The 22051-nt window shown below is 46.6% G+C and overlaps 2 protein-coding genes across 8 annotated transcripts in view; one reads left to right on the top strand and one right to left on the bottom strand.

Moving 5' to 3' along the window:
• The window catches only part of LOC134927671 (cytochrome c oxidase assembly factor 1 homolog), a 386285-nt gene extending 380093 nt beyond the window's left edge, over positions 1-6192 (bottom strand). For all 4 annotated transcript variants that reach the window (XM_063922458.1, XM_063922457.1, XM_063922464.1 and 1 more), the window contains exon 1: positions 6095-6192. The gene's annotated coding sequence lies outside the window, so the exon portion shown is untranslated. The remainder of the gene's footprint in view (positions 1-6094) is intronic.
• BLVRA (biliverdin reductase A) overlaps positions 6096-22051 on the top strand; it is a 62543-nt gene continuing 46587 nt past the window's right edge. Inside the window, exon 1 of one of the 4 annotated variants that reach the window (XM_063922453.1) lies at positions 6096-6388. In XM_063922453.1, the coding sequence (XP_063778523.1) occupies positions 6177-6388 (212 nt within the window). In that variant the 5' untranslated portion in view covers positions 6096-6176. The other 3 variants (XM_063922455.1, XM_063922456.1, XM_063922454.1) reach the window with 3 other exon arrangements.

Raw genomic sequence — 22051 nt, 5'->3', positions numbered from 1 at the left:
CCAAGGCGCCACCGGAGGTACAAAAGGAGGCTGAATATGCAGTACTCCCTTCACAAAAGTCTGTACTTCAGGTAACGAGGCCAATTCCTTTTGAAAGAAAATGGATGAGGCCGAAATCTGAACTTTAATGGAGCCTAATTTTAGGCCCAAATTCACTCCAGTTTGTAGGAAGTGAAGAAAACGGCCTAGATGGAATTCTTCTGTAAAAGCATTCCTGGCCTCACACCAAGAAACATATTTGCGCCATATTCGGTGATAATGTTTAGACGTCACGTCCTCCCTAGCCTTTATTAGCGTAGGAATGACCTCATCCGGAATACCTTTTTCCGCTAGGATCCGGCGTTCAACCGCCATGCCGTCAAACGCAGCCGCGGTAAGTCTTGGAACAGACAGGGACCTTGTTGTAACAGGTCCTGCCTTAGAGGAAGAGGCCACGGATCTTCTGTGAGCATTTCTTGCAGATCCGGATACCAGGTCCTTCGTGGCCAATCTGGAACAATGAGAATTGTTCTCACTCCTCTTTTTTTTATTATCCTCAACACCTTGGGTATGAGAGGAAGAGGAGGAAACACATATACCGACTGGAACACCCACGGTGTCACTAGGGCGTCCACAGCTACCGCCTGATGGTCTCTCGACCTGGCGCAATACCTTTGTAGCTTTGTGTTGAGACGGGATGCCATCATGTCTATTTGGGGTAGTCCCCACCGACTTGCAATGTGCGCGAAGACTTCACGATGAAGTCCCCACTCTCCCGGATGCAGATCGTGTCTGCTGAGGAAGTCTGCTTCCCAGTTGTCCACTCCCGGAATGAACACTGCTGACAGAGCGCTTACATGATTCTCTGCCCAGCGAAGAATTCTGGTGGCTTCCGCCATTGCCACTCTGCTCCTTGTGCCGCCCTGGCGGTTTACATGAGCTACTGCGGTGAGGTTGTCTGACTGGATCAGAACTGGTCGATTGCGAAGTAAGATCTCCGCTTGACGTAGGGCGTTGTATATGGCCCTTAGTTCCAAGATGTTGATGTGAAGACAAGTCTCTTGACTTGACCAAAGTCCTTGGAAATTTCTTCCCTGTGTGACTGCTCCCCAACCTCGGAGGCTCGCGTCCGTGGTCACCAGGATCCAGTCCTGAATGCCAAACCTGCGGCCTTCCAGGAGGTGAGCACTGTGCAGCCACCACAGGAGAGATATCCTGGCTCTGGGAGACAGGGTGATCCTTTGATGCATTTGTAAATGAGACCCGGACCATTTGTCCAGTAGGTCCCATTGAAAAGTCCTCGCATGGAACCTGCCGAAGGGGATGGCCTCGTACGATGCCACCATCTTCCCCAGGACACGGGTGCAGTGAAGCACTGAAACCTCTTTTGGCTTTAATAGGTTCCTGATCAGAGCTATGAGCTCCTGAGCCTTTTCCATCGGAAGAAAACCCTTTTTCTATTTTGTGTCCAGAATCAGGCCCAAAAAGGTCAGACGCGTTGTAGGAACCAGCTGGGACTTCGGAATATTGAGAATCCAGCCGTGCTGTTGCAACGTCCTCACTGACAGTGACACACTGTCCAGTAACTTCTCTCGAGATCTCGCCTTTATGAGGAGATCGTCCAAGTATGGGATAATTGTGACACCCTGCTTGCGCAGGAGCACCATCATTTCCGCCATTACCTTGGTGAAAATTCTCGGGGCCGTGGAAAGCCCAAACGGCAACGTCTGAAATTGGTAATGACAGTCCTGTACCGCAAATCTCAGGAACGCCTGGTGAGGATGAAAAATCGGAACATGAAGGTAAGCATCCTTTATGTCCAGGGAAACCATCCAATCCCCCCCCCCCCTCCAGGCTGGCGATGACCGCTCTGAGCGATTCCATCTTGAACTTGAACTTTTTTAAGTACAGGTTCAGGGATTTCAGATTCAAAATGGGTCTGACCGAACCGTCCGGTTTCGGAACCACAAACAGGGTTGAGTAATACCCCTTTCCTTGCTGGCGAAGAGGAACCTTGACTATCACCTGTTGCAGGTACAATTTTTGAATTGCAGTTAACACTAACTCCCTTTCTGACGGAGAAGCTGGCAGAGCCGATTTGAAAAACCGGCGAGGAGGCATCTCTTCGAATTCCAGCCTGTATCCCTGAGAAACAATCTCTATTGCCCAGGGATTCACCTGTGAGTGAACGCAGACGTGGCTGAAAAATCGAAGACGTGCCCCCACTTGATCTGCCCCCCCAGGGAAGTCCCAGCGTCATGCGGTGGATTTTGCAGACGTAGGGGGGGACTTCTGCTCCTGGGAACTAGCTGTGTGCAGCTTTTTTCCCTTGCCTTTACCTCTGGCAAGAAAGGACGATCCCCGTACCTTTTTGCTTTTATTTGAACGAAAGGACTGCATTTGGTAATGAGGTGCCTTCTTAGTATGTTGTGGGGGAACATAAGGTAAAAAATTCGATTTACCAGCCATAGCAGTAGAGACAAGGTCCGAGAGAGGCCTTCTCCAAACAACTCCTCCCCCTTGTAAGGCAACGATTCCATATGCCGCTTTGAGTCGGCATCCCCCGTCCACTGTCGGGTCACCAAGAGTCGCCTAGCAGAAATAGACATAGCATTTATTCTGGAGCTTAGTAAACAAATGTCTCTTTGAGCATCCCTCATATATAACGCAGCATCCTTGATATGCTCTAGGGTCATTAGAATGGTATCGCTATCTAGGTTCTCAATCTCCGTAGACAAGGAATCTGTCCATGCTGCGACAGCACTACAAACCCAGGCCGATGCCATAGCCGGCCTAACAATAGTCCAGAATGTGTGTAAATGTACTTCATAGTAACTTCCTGCTTACGATCCGCAGGATCCTTGAGGGTAGCAGTATCCTGGGAAGGCAGTGCCACCTTCTTGGATAAGCGTGTCAACGCCTTGTCTACTGTAGGCGAAGATTCCCATTGTATCCTGTCCTTTTGTGGGAAGGGATACGCCATAGAATCCTTTTGGGAACTTGTAGTCTCCTGTCTGGAGATTCCCAAGCCTTTTCGCACAATTCGCTTAGCTCAAATGAGGACGGAAAGGAGATCTCAGGCTTTTTCTCTTTATACATGTGTACCCTCGTGTCAGGGACAGGGGCTTCCTCAGTAATATGCAAAACCTCTTTAATAGCAATGATCATGTAACGAATACCTATAGCCACTTTTGGCTGTAATTTTGCATCCTCATAGTCGACACTGGAATCTGAATCCGTGTCGGTATCTGTGTCAGTGATCTGGGATAATGTGCGTTTCTGAGACCCAGAAGGTCCCGGTGCCACTGGGACAGGCATGGTCTGACTACCTGACTGATCCCTAGCCTCAGTCTTGTCTAATCTCTTATGCAATAAATTTACATTAGCATTCAAGACATTCCACATATCCATCCAGTCCGGTGTCGGCGTTGCCGACGGCGACCTGACAATCATGCACTCCCCCTCCTCCTTAGGCGAGCCTTCATCGTCAAACATGTCGACACACGCGTACCGACACACTCCACACACACAGGGAAACTCTTTTCTGAAGACAGGTTCCCCTTTAGGCCCTTTGGAGAGACAGAGAGAGAGTATGCCAGCACACACCCCAGCGCTATATGACCCCGGAGAAAAACACAGAATGTTTACCCAGTAGCGCTGCTGTAATGTATAATCGCCAATTATGTGCCCCCCCTCTACTTTAAAACCCTCTTTCACCGTGTGTCAGGCAGGGGAGAGTCCGGGGAGCTTCCTCTCAGCGGTGCTGTGGAGAGAAAATGGCGCTGGTGAGTGCTGAGGGAGAAGCCCCGCCCACTCGGCGGCGGGCATCTGTCCCGCTCAAACGTAATAAAATATGGCGGGGGCTCTTTTATATACTTGTACAGTGCCCACCTGTGCATGTATATAGTCATTTGCCATAGGAGAGGTATTCTATTGCTGCCCAGGGCGCCCACCCTGCGCCCTGCACCCTTACAGTGACCGGAGTGTGTGAGGTGTATGGGAGCAATGACGCACAGCTGCAGTGCTGTGCGTTACCTCAGTGAAGCACCTGAGGGCTTCTGCCGCCTCAGTAGTCTTCTTTCTTCATTTCTTCCGGCTCTGTGAGGAGAACGGCGGCGCGGCTCTGGGATGAACGCCCAGGACGAACCTGTGTTCCACTCTCTCTGGAGCTAATGGTGTCCAGTAGCCGAGAAGCAGAGCCTATCATTTAAGTAGGTCTGCTCCTCTCTCCTCAGTCCCTCGATGCAGGGAGTCTGTTGCCAACAGAGCTCCCTGAAAATAAGAAAAAAACCTAACAAAATGCTTTCTTAGCAGGGAACTCAGGAGAGCTCCCTGCAGTGCACCCATCTTCCTCTGGGCACAGTCTAAAACTAAAAGTAAAACTAAAACTGAGGTCTGGAGGAGGGGCATAGAGGGAGGAGCCAGTGCACACCCAGAGTCTAAAGTCTTTCTTAAAGTGCCCATGTCTCCTGCGGAGCCCGTCTATTCCCCATGGTCCTTACGCAGTCCCAGCATCCTCTAGGACGTTAGAGAAAAATAGTATATAATAATAATTGTATTTATATAGTGCTCTTTCTCCAACAGGACATATTGCCTACATCGCTAAGTGTGTACGGGGGATTGCGCGCTCCCGCGGACGCTAGCGACAGACGCTTGGTTATATGTTCTGCACATAAAACCAAGCGTTGTCGCTAGCATCCTGTAGTATGCTAATGAAGGACGGAACCAGGGCCGGTTCTTGCCCTTGCGGCGCCCCGGGCAAAAGTTAGGGGTGTGGCTTAACATGGGGGCGTGGTCAGTCACGCCCCCCATTTGTAGCGCCGCTGAAAAGAAAAAGAAAAAAAGTATACTTACTGTACCCCGCTCCTGTTTCCAGACCCTGCAGACCGGCGCCGCTCTTCTCCTCGGATCTATGGGAGAGACGTCAGTCATGACGTCTCTCCCATAGCACAGCATAAGCGCTAGAGGTCAATTATGACCCCTAGCGTCTATGCCACAATGCTGTGCGGTGCGCGATGACGTCATCACGCACCGCACACCAAAGGTCCTCTCCATGAAGGGAAACTAGACGCTTAGCGTCTGATTCCCTTCAGAGCGGGGGAGGACCAGCGCCACGAAGGGAAACCAGACGCATAGCGTCTGGTTCCCTTCTCACAGCGGGAGGGGGGCACAGCGGGGGGACACTGCTGGGGCGCACACTGACAGTGGAGGATCTTGCCATGGTGCGGCGCCCTCCGGAAGGCGGCGCCCCGAGCAAAAGTCCTGCTTGCCCGTGGCAAGATCCGCCACTGGACGGAACATGTTTGTTCCGACATTCATTAGCATCGCCCCAGTGTGTATACACCATCCAGGGCTGACGGAGATTTGGTCCGACATCAGAATGAATTCCCGTCGCTGTAGTGTGTACCCAGCTTTAAACTGGGCATACACTATACAATTATCTGGCAGGTCATCTGCCAGATCTGGCTGGTTGGAATGAAAATATGGTAATGGATGAGAGCAAATGACAAACGACCATTTGCTCCCAAACATGGGAAAACAAACAAAAACTGTTATTAATACAAAACTGGTTAAAGCCATGATATAACCAATTTCTATGAATTACAGGTATTGTCAATTTTCCAGTATTTAGGAGCGAATGGTTAATTGTCATTTGCTCTCATCCATTACCAGATTTTCATTCCAACCAGCCAGATCTTGCCAGATAATTGTATAGTGCCCAACTTAAGACAATCGGTGGCTGTCTAGGTGTGATTGGCATTGTATACTGGGACCTGTAGTTCCACTGCAAACGAAACCCACAAGATAACCCCTATCATAACCACACAGTAGTGAAAGCCGCAAGAGCAATGTCTGTATACCCACAATAGCCAACCCACCCAGGTATTATAAAATGTCGAAACTTGTCTATGAAGGAGGTTTTTGTGCAGACACAGGGCGGCCATATTTGATGCTGGCAACATCTCATATACGACTATATATCGCGCCTGACACTATAATACATAATACCGCACATGCAGGTGCTGACACACGTTCCTACAGTGTTGTTTTGCAAGCTGGAGACAGAGTGACAGCTTCTGCGAAAGAAACCCATGCCCGTACATGACACACATACCCCGTGCATCTGCCACTGCCAGTCTCCGGGCGAGCGGTGCTCATCACATGACGAAGGGTTGGCTGCTGCCCGGCGCTGGCCTATGACAAGCAAAGAAGCATCGACCAATCAGAGCTGGTTTCTGTCGCACAGCTGCGGGGATTGGGTTAGCGCGGGGGCGCGCAGCACGGACTCTGGGTTACTGCACGCTGGGAGCGCGCATCGGATCGGAGTCTGTGCTGGTCAGGGGCTGGAGCTGGACAGCGGCAGCTGCACCCAGTCATTGTTGTCAGGCACCGAGTCATTCACAGCAAGGTGAGCGGCCGGAGGAGGACGGTGGTTTCGCAGTTGGTGCCGGCATTTGGTAGCTACTCTATGACGGATTGTTACAGGGAACTACAAATGTATCCTGCTACATGTAACGTGGGAGCTGCAGGAGACACATCTAGACCTGTGCCGTGTCTCCGGCGTGTATGCATGTGTCACATAGGCTTTGTCTAATTAGTGGATGCAGTTCATTTACTAGATGGTAACAATGTCATTCCAAATGGTGGTACGTAAGTTCTGGTGCGACCCCATTAACTGCACCCCTGATGTCATGAGATGTCATAATTTACATTTTAGCTATAGTACATCACCACATCCCTCCAGCCACATAGCACTGCACCCCCTACACACACACACACACACACACACACACACACACACACACACACACACACACACACACACGTCACAACTCACATCCTCTATTACAAAAAACAAAAACTGCATGTTACTGCATCTGTTTTTCCAAAGCCATCTTCTTACTGTAGTTGAGGTTAGTCGTGAATGACATTTGATATTCTTTATTGGCCATCATTATATTCATGTTTGTGTACTGAACAGTTGCTGTGTATAATTACAGGCATGCAATGGAAAAACATGTCCAAAAACAAATAGCTGATTGTGCCTCACGTCTCTAGATTGCAGGCTCTGTTTAGAATAATTATTGTGCCATTATATTGTTTTGTCTTGTTTATTTTTTATTTTGTAAATACCCTAGATAGAACTTAAATACAATTTAATCAAATATGACAAGGCATTCAGAAATTAATCCAAAAAGTTTTAAATGGGTACCCAAAATAGCAGCATCCTAAGGACAATTAGGGGTTTCCAGCTTCCCCCAAAGATCAGAACGTTCAATAATAAGTGGTTTTTTGTCAGTGCTAGAAAAGGTGAATATTACAACTTTAAATTATTTTTTGGGGTACGTCAAATCCTAGCTATAGCGTCACAGACACATTACTTCAGACCATCATTTATGTTTGTAATATTCACCCTTGTTAATGCCGGAGATAAACCCCATTTTTTTCACAGTTCGGAAATGGGTAGCAACAAATTGTAGAGCCCTAAATGTTGCCACATTTGAGAACGGTTTTGAGGACTGATTTATGACCATGGTCTGACAAGTTAATGGGATTTGAAGTACTTAGGGCTGTAAATTTCATGATAAGCAATAGATGTGTACGAGTTATCATATTGTGATGTGTGTATAAAATATATCTGACATTGTTCTACACTTTACTGCAATCTTTTCACGGTTAACTTCAAAACGTTTTTGCTGACATCCTGTTTTTACGTTATGTCATGATGTTTTTTGTTAATGTATAATGTGGCCCATAACACAGTTATATGTCCCTCTTTCTTTATGTAAATACCTGGACTGCCCTGGATTTGTTATTTGTGAAAAATGCATTTGTTTTAAGAGTACTTTAACCTTTGCTCCAATATATGTACTGGACAACATTCTGCGATGTCTGCAGGTAACAGTAAAAACAGATGCAGGCAATTACACTATATACTGTAGCGTAAACTTGAATATGTGTGTAACATTTAACTGCTTTGTATTGGTAAAAATAGTTTTGTGTTTGGGAATCCAATACAATGTAGAATGATTTTGGGTTGTTTTGTATTGCAGTTCATGCTTTCTATTACCAAGGATAATCTAGCTGACACTACAGTGTTATAGGCACAAATAGAAAGTGATTTAAAAAAAAACAGGCGCTGCCTAAAGTATTAAAACTTTAAAAGGTGATGCAAATACACTCTAATGTCTGAGGCTTCTTCCAGATCAGTACACAGGTGCTCCCACGTGGTTGAAAAGACACTTACATCTAAATTCAACCTCGCATTCCCATAAAGGTATCTTTGAACCGGTGTGAATGAAACCAATCCTATCACAGGTAATGAACCCAAGGAATGACACTTAAATTTGAATTCAGTCTCAAATGCTCTGAAAGGTATCTTTCAAAACCCCCATGCGTTGTGGACAGACTTTCATTTGTGCCTATTTATCTTGGAATTCTAAAGGGTGAATTCCATTGATTTAAAACGGCAGCTCAGCTTGCAGCGCAGGGCTACATACGTATTTTTTCTGCACTATAGTGTTATAGCCTTTGTTAGGGATGGGTGTGGTTCATACGGTCGACCACACTTAGCTCGACACTGTGTCTAGGTCCTGCAGTGCACATGGTTTTGCCCAACTGCTAACAAATTTGCTGCTATGATCAGGTCTGAATTACCCCCTCAATACACCACACAGCGAGAGATGCCTAGCAGGAGTGAGTTGACAGGTCCTGTGCAACTCCACTACCATCGGGTGTCTTTTTTTGCTGAAAATGCATCTTAGTCGCAGCATGATGCATCTAGGACACACCAGGAGACTATTCTGATTAATTTGATATGCAACACTAGTATATCTGTGTGTGACTGAGTCTGTATATGAAACACAACAGATCTTGGTATGGAAAAAAGCCACGGCCGCTGCATCGTAGCAGTTCACATGGAGATTCAGAGACTCAGTCGCACACAGATTGTATGTCACGTGCACGTGTGTTTGAGTGGCACAAAATATTTAGTGATGGTCGTGAGGATGTCAAAGATGTTGAATGTCCCAGGTGGCCTTGCACATCAGAAACAAACGAAAATGTGAAAAAAATTTGGAAAATTGTTTGAATTGACCGTCTGCATCCAAATGATAGCAGAAATAGTATCGACATAGAAACTGTTAGGCAAGTTTTGCAGCAAGGTCTTAACATGACAAATGTTTGTGCTGAGATGGTCCTAAGACTGCTCCCTGCTGAGCAGAAAGAAAATCGAAAGTGAATTTTTACAGACATTTTGGAACAAATTGAAAAGGATTCACATTTTTTTTTAGATACAGTTATTACCTGTGATGAGACATGGACCTTCTAGTACGATCCTGAGACAAAATGCCAGTGCATGCACTGGAAAACACCATTGTCACAAAGAATGAAGAAAGCATGTGAAATCAAATCCAAATTCAAAGCCATGTTAATTGTTTTCTTTGATATCAAGGGTGTATTTTGGTATACTGGGTACCAGAAGGCGCAACAGTGAATCTGCATTACTATAAAAATGTTCTAGAAACTTTGCAGGAAGAAATAGGCTGGAGTTGTGGAAAAATAGTTTCATCCTCCATCAGGACAACACACCAGCCCACACAGCTCTCTCTTGTGAACCAGTTTTTCGCTGAGAAACAGATTGCAGTGCTAGGACACCCTTCATACTCGCCAGACCTAGCACTGTGTGACTTCTTTCTTTACCCTAAGGTCAAATCTGTACTCGGGGGAACCAGTTTTGCATCAGTTACTGAGGTAAAGAAGAAAATGTTGGCGCTGTTGAGACAGCTGACGGATAAACGAGCAACAGCATGGCTTTGACCAATGGAAAATAATAATGCAGCAGTGTGGATGCAGAAGGGGAGTACATACAAGTGGAGCGGAGTTAAAATGTACTTGCTATAATTTACATTTACCTTTATTATGAGTCTCATTATTTAGTAGTGATAAAGATGCTGTGTTGTGGAGGCACACACTCAGCGGGATGTAATGGAGTCCGAGATTGCCAGAGGTGTGAGATGCCAGTCGATCTCAGACTTTTTTTCTAAAGGGACATACACTTACAAGGAAAAAACATGCCTTGTAATTGATTGCCCCTTTAAAAAAGTCCGAGATCGGACGGCATCCCGCACCTTGGAAGTCTCGGACTCCATTACATCCCGCAGATTGACTCTGACCTTCTGCACCACTGTTTAATTAGGATGACCGCAGACAAGTAACTTTCACAGCCCTGTCACTTACTAACAAAGACCTTCTCCCTAGTCACTGGCCACTAACTGACGTCAGTCATACTGAAAGCAGCAAGCAAGTAAAACCTCTTTCTCTAACGTCCTAGTGGATGCTGGGAACTCCGAAAGGACCATGGGGAATAGCGGCTCCGCAGGAGACTGGGCACAACTAAAAGAAAGCTTTTAGACTACCTGGTGTGCACTGGCTCCTCCCACTATGACCCTCCTCCAAGCCTCAGTTAGATTTTTGTGCCCGGCCGAGCTGAATGCACACTAGGGGCTCTCCTGAGCTCCTAGAAAGAAAGTATATTTTAGGTTTTTTATTTTACAGTGAGACCTGCTGGCAACAGGCTCACTGCAACGAGGGACTAAGGGGAGAAGAAGCGAACCTACCTGCTTGCAGCTAGCTTGGGCTTCTTAGGCTACTGGACACCATTAGCTCCAAAGGGATCGACCGCATGGAACTGGCCTTGGTGTTCGTTCCCGGAGCCGCGCCGCCGTCCCCCTTACAGAGCCAGAAGAAGTCCGGAAAATCGGCGGCATGAAGACTTCTGTCTTCACCAAGGTAGCGCACAGCACTGCAGCTGTGCGCCATTGCTCCTCATACACACTTCACACTCCGGTCACTGAGGGTGCAGGGCGCTGGGGGGGGGGGGCGCCCTGAGCAGCAATAAAAACACCTTGGCTGGCAAAACAATCACAATATATAGCCCCAGAGGCTATATATGTGATAATTACCCCTGCCAGAATCCTTAAAAAAGCGGGAGAAAAGTCAGCGAAAGAGGGGCGGAGCTATCTCCCTCAGCACACTGGCGCCATTTTTCCCTCACAGCTCCGCTGGAAGGAAGCTCCCTGGCTCTCCCCTGCAGTCTACACTACAGAAAGGGTAAAAAAGAGAGGGGGGGCACTAAATTTAGGCGCAGTAAATATTATAGCAGCTATAGGGGACATAATTCAGTTAGTCCCTGCATTATATAGCGCTCTGGTGTGTGCTGGCATACTCTCTCTCTGTCTCCCCAAAGGGCTTCTGTGGGGTCCTGTCCTCTGTTAGAGCATTCCCGGTGTGTGTGCGGTGTGTCGGTACGGCTGTGTCGACATGTTTGATGAGGAAAATTATGTGGAGGCGGAGCAGATGCCTATAGAAGTGATGTCACCCCCTGCGGGGCAGACACCTGAGTGGATGGTTTTATGGAAGGAATTACGTGCAAGTGTCGACTCCTTACACAAAAAATTTGACGACATGCCAAATGCGGGACAGCCGGCTTCTCAGCTCGTGCCTGCCCAGGTGTCTCAAAGGCCATCAGGGGCTCTAAAACGCCCGCTACCTCAGATGGCAGACGCAGATGTCGACACGGATACTGATACCAGTGTCGACGACGATGAGTCTAATCTAATGTCCACTAGGGCCATTCGTTGCATGATTGAGGCAATGAAAGAGGTGTTACACATTTCGGATATAAACCCAGGTACCACTAAAAAGGGTATTATGTTTGGGGAGAAAAAACTACCCGTAGTTTTTCCCCCATCTGAAGAATTAAATGAAGTGTGTGAAGAAGCGTGGGCTTTCCCCGATAAAAGATTGGTAATCTCTAAAAAGTTACTAATGGCGTTCCCTTTCCCGCCAGAGGATAGGGCGCGTTGGGAAACACCTCCTAGGGTGGATAAAGCGCTGACACGTTTGTCTAAAAAGGTGGCACTTCCGTCTCCGGATACGGCCGCCCTGAAGGAGCCTGTGGATAGAAAGCAGGAGGCGATCCTGAAGTCTGTATATACACACTCAGGCATTATACTTAGACTAGCTATTGCGTCAGCATGGATGTGCAGTGCTGCCGCTGCATGGTCAGATTCCCTGTCAGAAAATATTGACACCCTAGACAGGGACACTATTCTGCTAACCATAGAGCATATAAAAGACTCAGTCTTATATATGAGAGATGCACAGAGGGAGATCTGCCGGCTGGCATCTAAAATAAGTGCATTGTCCATTTCTGCTAGGAGAGGCTTATGGACTCGGCAGTGGACAGGGGATGCAGATTCCAAAAGGCACATGGAAGTTTTGCCTTATAAGGGTGAGGAGTTATTCGGGGATGGTCTCTCGGACCTAGTTTCCACAGCAACAGCTGGGAAGTCAGCATTTTTACCCCATGTTCCCTCACAGCCTAAGAAAGCGCCGTTTTATCAGGTACAGTCCTTTCGGACCCAGAAAAACAGGCGAGGAAAAGGCGGGTCTTTTCTGTCCAGAGGCAGAGGTAGGGGAAAAAGGCTGCAACAAACAGCAGGTTCCCAGGAGCAAAAGTCCTCCTCCACTTCTTCCAAGTCCGCCGCATGACGGTGGGGCTCCACAGGCGGAGCCAGGTACGGTGGGGGGCCGCCTCAAAAATTTCAGCGATCAGTGGGCTCGCTCACAGGTGGATCCCTGGATCTTTCAAGTAGTATCTCAGGGGTACAAGCTGGAATTCGAGGCGTCTCCCCCCCGCCGTTTCCTCAAATCTGCCTTGCCAACAACTCCCTCGGGCAGGGAGGCTGTGCTAGAGGCAATTCACAAGCTGTATTCCCAGCAGGTGATAGTCAAGGTGCCCCTACTTCCACAAGGACGGGGTTACTATTCCACACTGTTTGTGGTACCGAAACCGGACGGTTCGGTGAGACCCATTTTAAATTTGAAATCCTTGAACACATACATAAAAGAATTCAAGTTCAAGATGGAATCGCTCAGGGCGGTTATTGCAAGCCTGGACGAGGGGGATTACATGGTATCCCTGGACATCAAGGATGCTTACCTGCATGTCCCCATTTATCATCCTCACCAGGAGTACCTCAGATTTGCGGTACAGAATTGCCATTACCAATTCCAGACGCTGCCGTTTGGACTGTCCACGGCACCGAGGGTGTTTACCAAGGTAATGGCGGAAATGATGATACTCCTTCGAAAAAAGGGAGTTTTAATTATCCCGTACTTGGACGATCTTCTAATAAAGGCGAGATCCAGGGAGCAGTTGTTGGTAGGAGTAGCACTATCTCAGGAGGTGCTACACCAGCACGGTTGGATTCTGAATATTCCAAAGTCACAGCTGGTTCCGACGACACGTCTACTGTTCCTGGGAATGATTCTGGACACAGTCCAGAAAAAAGTGTTTCTACCGGAGGAGAAAGCCAAGGAGCTGTCATCTCTAGTCAGAGACCTCCTGAAACCAAAACAGGTGTCGGTGCATCACTGCACGCGAGTCCTGGGAAAGATGGTGGCTTCTTACAAAGCAATTCCTTTCGGCAGGTTCCATGCCAGAATCTTTCAGTGGGACCTGTTGGACCAATGGTCCGGATCGCATCTTCAGATGCATCGGCTAATAACCCTGTCTCCAAGAACAAGGGTGTCTCTGCTGTGGTGGCTGCAGAGTGCTCATCTTCTAGAGGGCCGCAGATTCGGCATACAGGACTGGGTCCTGGTGACCACGGATGCCAGCCTTCGAGGCTGGGGGGCAGTCACACAGGGAAGAAACTTCCAAGGACTATGGTCGAGTCAGGAGACTTCCCTACACATAAATATTCTAGAACTAAGGGCCATTTACAATGCCCTAAGTCAGGCAAAACCCCTGCTTCTACACCAGCCGGTACTGATCCAGTCAGACAACATCACGGCGGTCGCCCATGTAAACCGACAGGGCGGCACAAGAAGCAGGACGGCAATGGCAGAAGCCACAAGGATTCTCCGATAGGCGGAAAATCACGTACTAGCACTGTCAGCAGTGTTCATTCCGGGAGTGGACAACTGGGAAGCAGACTTCCTCAGCAGGCACGACCTCCACCTGGGAGAGTGGGGACTTCATCCAGAAGTCTTCACACTGATTGTAAATCGTTGGGAACGGCCACAGGTGGACATGATGGCGTCCCGCCTAAACAAAAAACTAGAGAGATATTGCGCCAGGTCAAGGGACCCTCAGGCGATAGCGGTGGACGCTCTAGTGACACCGTGGGTGTACCAGTCAGTTTATGTGTTCCCTCCTCTGCCTCTCATACCAAAGGTACTGAGAATAATAAGAAAACGAGGAGTAAGGACAATACTCGTGGTTCCGGATTGGCCAAGAAGAGCGTGGTACCCGGAACTTCAAGAGATGATCTCAGAGGACCCATGGCTTCTGCCGCTCAGACAGGACCTGCTGCAGCAGGGGCCCTGTCTGTTCCAAGACTTACCGCGGCTGCGTTTGACGGCATGGCGGTTGAACGCCGGATCCTAAAGGAAAAGGGCATTCCGGAGGATGTCATTCCTACGCTGATTAAAGCCAGGAAAGATGTAACTGTAAAACATTATCACCGCATATGGCGGAAATATGTTGCTTGGTGTGAGGCCAGAAAGGCCCCAACAGAGGAATTTCAGCTGGGTCGATTTCTGCACTTCCTACAGGCAGGAGTGACTATGGGCCTAAAATTAGGCTCCATTAAGGTACAGATATCGGCTCTGTCGATTTTCTTCCAAAAAGAACTAGCTTCACTACTTGAAGTTCAGACATTTGTAAAAGGATTGCTGCATATTCAGCCCCCTTTTTGTGCCTCCAGTGGCACCTTGGGATCTCAACGTGGTGTTGAGTTTCCTAAAATCACATTGGTTTGAGCCACTAAAGACCGTGGATCTAAAATATCTCACGTGGAAAGTAGTCATGTTATTGGCCTTGGCTTTGGCCAGGCGTGTATCAGAATTGGCGGCTTTGTCATTTAAAAGCCCTTATCTGATTTTCCATATGGATAGGGCAGAATTGAGGACTCGTCCCCAGTTTCTCCCTAAGGTGGTATCTGCCTTTCACTTGAACCAACCTATTGTAGTGCCTGCGGCTACTAGCGACTTGGAGGATTCCAAGTTACTGGACGTAGTCAGGGCCTTGAAAATGTATGTTTCCAGGACGGCTGGAGTCAGGAAAACTGACTCGCTATTTATCCTGTATGCACCCAACAAACTGGGTGCTCCTGCTTCTAAGCAGACTATTGCTCGCTGGATTTGTAGCACAATTCAGCTGGCGCATTCTGCGGCTGGACTGCCGCATCCAAAATCAGTTAAAGCCCATTCTACAAGGAAGGTGGGCTCATCTTGGGCGGCTGCCCGAGGGGTCTCGGCTTTACAACTTTGCCGAGCTCTCATCTTGGGCGGCTGCCCGAGGGGTCTCGGCTTTACAACTTTGCCGAGCTGCTACTTGGTCAGGGGCAAACACGTTTGCAAAATTCTACAAATTTGATACCCTGGCTGAGGAGGACCTTGAGTTCTCTCATTCGGTGCTGCAGAGTCATCCGCACTCTCCCGCCCGTTTGGGAGCTTTGGTATAATCCCCATGGTCCTTTCGGAGTTCCCAGCATCCACTAGGACGTTAGAGAAAATAAGATTTTACTCACCGGTAAATCTATTTCTCGTAGTCCGTAGTGGATGCTTGGCGCCCATCCCAAGTGCGGATTGTCTGCAATACTTGTACATAGTTATTGTTAACTAAAGGGTTATTGTTATGAGCCATCTGTTGAGAGGCTCAGTTATGTTTCATACTGTTAACTGGATATGGTATCACGAGTTATACGGTGTGATTGGTGTGGCTGGTATGAGTCTTACCCGGGATTCAAAATCCTTCCTTATTGTGTCAGCTCTTCCAGGCACAGTATCCTAACTGAGGCTTGGAGGAGGGTCATAGTGGGAGGAGCCAGTGCACACCAGGTAGTCTAAAAGCTTTCTTTTAGTTGTGCCCAGTCTCCTGCGGAGCCGCTATTCCCCATGGTCCTTTCGGAGTTCCCAGCATCCACTACGGACTACGAGAAATAGATTTACCGGTGAGTAAAATCTTATTTTATCCAACAAATGCATGATTTCCCTGGGCTTAACAGCTAAACACCCCTAGTTTTATATATATATATATATATATATATATATATATATATATATATATATATATATATATATATATATATATATATATATATAAAATGTGTGAGAGATAGATTGAAAGAGCCTTTAGAGACTCAAACAGAATGTTGTATTGAAGGGTCACATAATATCCAGCGTTTGGAGGCGTGTGCCAAGTTGTGACAAAGGGGTCATGCACCTCGAAACATTAGGTATTATGTGACAATTCAGCACAATATTCTGTCTGAGTCTCTGAGTGTAGCTGCCTCTTTTTTTTTTTTTTCTCCATTTGTGGGTGTGTATGTATGTGTGTATGTATATGTATGTATATATATATATATATATATATATATATATATATATATATATATATATATATAATCGGGGTGGTCCTTAAAGTACCATTTTTGGCATTTTTCAAATATGTTGAAGTCTTACCACCTTATATTGAAGTACATGAAAAATAAGCCTTAGGTTCATAATTTGACTTTATTTTAATAATATTTGCAGGTGGCACATTGACATTGAAAAGAGCAATTACTGCGTACCGTACATGATAATACAAAAATACATGTACTACTCCGTATCCAATCTACCTCTTATTTAAACCAAAAATAACTCCCAATACTTGTGTAAGAAAACATTGATCACAGTTACAGCTTTTACTTGGGTGACAGTTTTGATGTAACTGTTGCCTTTGCAGCATCTGGAGACATTTTTCTATGTACCTCCATAACCTGTAGAATATACTGCTTTTGGGGGGTAATTCCAAGTTGATCGCAGCAGGAATTTGTTAGCAGTTGGGCAAAACCATGTGCACTGCAGGGGAGGCAGATATAACATGTGCAGAGAGAGTTAGATTTGGGTGTGGTGTGTTCAATCTGCAATCTTAATTGCAGTGTAAAAATAAAGCAGCCAGTATTTACCCTGCACAGAAACAAAATAACCCACCCAAATCTAACTCTCTCTGCACATGTTATATCTGCCTCCCCTGCAGTGCACATGGTTTTGCCCAACTGCTAAAAAATTTCCTGCTGCGATCAACTTGGAATTACCCCCATGGTCTTCATCCTTGCTAACATGTTGTTGAATGTCTGTATAAGAGCTCCACCTCTTGCAGCTCTTGACCATCATGACCTAGGCTAGCAGCTGTTGCAGAAAGGAGATGCTCTGCTTTTGTGTCACTAACCTGGGTGCGATCTAAGGCAGAAGTTACATCAGGTGACACAATATTTGTCATGCCACGTTTCCTTATTCGGGAAGTCGATGCAACAGAAACTTCATCTGACCTAGTCTCTTCTGTACTGCTGCTAAAAGAGGTCAATTCAGCTGTAGTGAGCAATTTCTTTCTGTCTTGCTAATCTTTTCCTCGCAATTCTTTGTCTATGCCACTCGTATCCTCGCCTACCTTTTTCTCGTTGGGCTAGCAAGAATGACTTGTCCTCTACTATGGTTATCATCTGAAGGGCATTGGTGTGACCAATGTCAAAAAGATCCTGTAACAGCCTTAAAAACCTTTTCCTTGTGGATCAGATCTGCGTGATCTGCCTTTCAGAAGAGCACGATATGCATTGTATTCCTTCTCGATCTTCGGGACTGTATTGTAGTCTGCTATAATAGGAATTCTGGCTTTCTCCCAGAAAGGTTTCAACTCATCCAGGACAATTAGACAGCAGCTTTTTTCCTGTCATCACTTCAAGTTGTTGACCAGCAAGCCAGATATCGGTGTCAGTACAGGTTACAGCACCACCAGACAATTTTTTTCATCAATTCAGTGTAGCACAATTCAGTTCAACAGTACCTGAAATAGAAATACTACCATTAAAAACTGCAAAAAAAATCACCTGTCACTGCAAGCATTCAGTCTGTACAGTTAGAACTTCAAGTGACCTGCAACAGTAATAATGAATCATATTGCAAAAATTTCAAACTCCATATGACACCACTAAAACCTTTACAATCCTTATGAAACTTTATATAGGGTATTACTACCATACATACTTCACATCCAGGCAGTAGCGGTTATTGCCACGGGCAAGCAGGCTTTTTGTCCGGGGCGCCGCTGTCCCCAGGGCACCGCCGCCGCCATGGCAAGATCCGCTACTGATCCCTGCTCCACTCTCCCCGGCTGCAGCAGGCGCTGTGTGGACACCCGCTGCAGCCAGCTCCACTGACAGACACTAGAGATAATAATTGACCTCTAGTGTCAGTGCGGCGCTGCTATGGGAGAGACGTCATGATGTCTCTCCCATAGAGAGGAGCAGGCGGCCGAAGACTGAGGGCAGTGCAGCAGCGGTCCGGAAACAGGAGCGGGGCTAGTAAGTATTGTGTAGCTGTTTTTGTTTTTTTATTGTGTGTGTTTGTAAGCGGCGCTACAGGGGGCAAATCTACTGGGGGCACGGACCAGCTCCATTTTACCGGGGGGGGGGGGGGGGGGGTGGGTTCCGGTATGAATAGTCAACCATGTTATGGTTGACAGTCATTAGGTCGACCACTATTGGTCAACCTTGACATGGACACATGGTCGACACGTGAAAAGGTCGACATTCGTTTTTTTAACTTTTTTGGTGTAGTTTTTTGCGTAAAGTGACTGGGAACCCCAATTAGTGCACCGCGTCCCCTCGCATGGCTTGCTTCGCTCGCCATGCTTCGGGCATGGTGCCTTCGCTCCGCTACCGCTTCGCTCTGCACAGATTACCGTTCCAATCGTCGTCCACGTGGATCGTAAAGTATGGAAAAGTTCCCCAAAAGAAAAAAAACTAAAAAAAAAACTCATGTCGACCAATAGTGGTCGACCTAATGACTGTCGACCATAACATGGTCGACCATGTGAACGGATACCGAGGGGGGCAGGCACCACAGGAAACTTTCGCCCTTGGCGCCACAAGGTCTAGAACCGGCCCTACATCCAGGGGGAAGTCTTCAGCTCTTTGGACATTTATTTTTAAGGACCACACTAATGTGTGTGTGTGTGTGTGTGTGTGTATAGATATAGATATACAGTATATACAAACAAATAACCAATTGCGCTAGTGTATAGCCTCCTAGAAAAGTTGAATTCAGTCTTTCTGATTTTCAGATATGTTCATTGAACATATATACGAAAATCAGAAAGACTGAATTCAAGTTTGCTAGGAGGCTACACACTAGCGCAATTGGTTATTTGTTCGTATTGATTATTCTCTGGGAGTCCACTAACATGGGGCCCTCTCCAAATTGCTGCTGGTGGTTTGAGCGCAAGTTTAAAGACATTTTTGTGTCATATATAATTATGATACGATGTATACTCAGTCCATGCGCAAAGATCCCAAGTGCATCCACAGTTTTAAAATATCCAAGTGCTGCTGCATCCCAATCCAAGCCACCGGAGCATAGGTTGTGTAAGTCTATATGCAGAAAATGGAGAGCACACTCATAAGTGTATAAATAAAAACACTTTAGTGAAAATATAGGCTCGCGTACATAGAAGTTTAAAAATTCATTTGTTGCGTGGTCACTTAGCCGGTAAGCCACTTCGCGGAAAACGCTGCTGCTTCAAATCACCCGGCTTTCCTCCTCGCCAGCTTTGGATCCAGCAGCTTACGTCACAATGTCCACGATGTTTTAGCCACGCCCAACACGTTTTGTCCTATTGGGACTTCATCAGGGGGTCTGGTTTGTCTACAAATCTCTCTCTCTCTCTCTCTCTCTCTCTCTCTCTCTCTCTCTCTCTCTCTCTCTCTCTCTCTCTCTCTCTCTCTCTCTCTCTCTCTCTCTCTGTGTATATATATGTGTATATATATATATCACTGACAATAAGCTTAATCGATTTCATCAATCACTGGATAATTATGATCAAAATTTGTCCACCATTCACAAACAGTGGTGTTACTCATAAGCTTTGCTGTAATAAACATTACGTTTAAAACCCATGTAATGTTTTTCACATAATCCATATTAAACAAGAGGTTAAACACTCGAGTCCTCTCCAGTCATGTTTAAATACTTTTTAATATACTATGTAGCTTGTTTGAATACAAAAATCCAATATAACTAAAGTAGCGTCCCAGACCACGAAAGATGGGTGTGGTACGTTCGGTAGACAGTAACTAGGTCGACCACTATTGGTTGACAGTGACTAGGTCGACACCTGAAATAGGTCAACACGGTCATTAGGTTGACATGGAAAAAGGTCGACATGAGGTTTTTTTTGGTGTATTTTATTTTCGTAAATTGACCGGGAACCCTAATTAGTGCACCATGTTTGCTCGCCATGCTTCCGACAAGGTGCCCTGCTCCGCGCTACCGCTGCACTCCGCACAGGTTACTATTCCCAATCGTAGTCCACGTGGATCGTAAAGTATAAATAAGTTCAAAAAATTATTTAAAAAACCAAAACCGACCTTTTCATGTGTCCATCTAGTGACCATGTCGACCATTAGTGGTCGACCTAATGAGTGTTGTCGACCTAAAAACCGAAAACCACGAAAGCTCCACTTCTTATTTTACAACAAACCGATTCTTCTCAATCATTACATTGCATTATATATTAGTATGATTATGTTACAATAAAGACACTCATTTAATACTTTGAAACTGATATGTATCATTACAAACAAGAAAGCAGAACAAATTAAACAAAATGACCTAAAAGCGATACAAGAAGTAGGGTATTATTGTGTTGTTAAGCAAATAAGGAGATAGCGGTCAGCAGACAGCTGTCCTGAACGGGTGTAGTATGGTATGCCAGCGGCCGGGCTCCCGGCGACCAACATACCGGCGCCGGGAGCCCGACCGCCGGCATACTGACAGTGTGGCGAGCGCAAAGGAGCCCCTTGCGGGCACGGTGGCACGCTATTTATTCTCACTCCAGGGGGGTCGTGGACCCCCACGAGGGAGAATAGCTGTCAGTATGCCGGGTGTCGGGATCCCGGCGCCGGTATACTGTTTGCCGGGATCCCGACATTCGGCATACTGAAGACCACCCGTCCTGAACACCACACGCCATAAGCAGAGGGCATAAATAGGCATGCCATCGCCACTACCTGGAATTCCCCAGGGTGGTGTCAGGCTTGCTGGTCCCTTTACGCTCAGTATATATTCATAGTGTGTGTCTTGCACATAATAATTGGACATCCCCTCCCCCCAACCCCCCTCACACCCTGTGCTACAAAGGAAAGACAGTATTTCATGGTCCGTAATCTAGATGGAAGAGAAGTGACTGCACTGCACATCTTCTAACCATATGCTGTAGGGTGTGACTGGAGTATTTTATCTTTACCAGACTTATTGCTTTAGTCAGCACTCAATTTGTTGAATAATTTAATAAGTGAATGAAAACAAAGCAAAAAACAAAACCGCATATGTGAGTAGCAGTATGTTACTTTTCTCACATCGTGATCTTTCTATAATCGCTAAATAAACTTTATATGGGATACGGTGATTAAGTTGACACCACTTAGGTCGACCACTATTGGTTGACATGCATTAGGTCGTCAGGGTCATTAGGTCGACATGTACTAGGTTGACAGTTCAAAAGGTCGACATGAGTTTTTAAAAGAAAAAAAAGAAAAATTTTGGACTTTTTCATACTTTATGATCCACGTGGATTACAATTGGGAACGGTAGCCTGTGCCAAGCGCAGTAGCGGCGCGAGGTACCTTACCCGAAGAACGGCGAGCGGACACTGTTCACTAATTGGGTTCCACCCGTCACTTTACGAAGAAAACGACACCAAAAAAAAGTTAAAAAAAATCTCATGTCGCCCTTTTGACCTGCCGACCTAGTACATGTCGACCTAATGACCCTGATGACCTAATGCCTGTCGACCAATAGTGGTCGACCCATACCCCTTTATATAAAGCATATAACAGCAACAAAATTTAGTAAGGGTGAAATTAGGTGATGTGGTCAAGATGCCGGCTGTCCAGATCCTGGCAGCCGAAATGCTGACACCGGAATCCCGACAGGATCAGGAGACCAATGCCGTCTTCCC

Source organism: Pseudophryne corroboree, chromosome 5, assembly GCF_028390025.1.
Source record: "Pseudophryne corroboree isolate aPseCor3 chromosome 5, aPseCor3.hap2, whole genome shotgun sequence".
Lineage (NCBI taxonomy): Eukaryota > Metazoa > Chordata > Amphibia > Anura > Myobatrachidae > Pseudophryne > Pseudophryne corroboree.
This window is presented reverse-complemented; position numbering and strand designations above follow the sequence as displayed.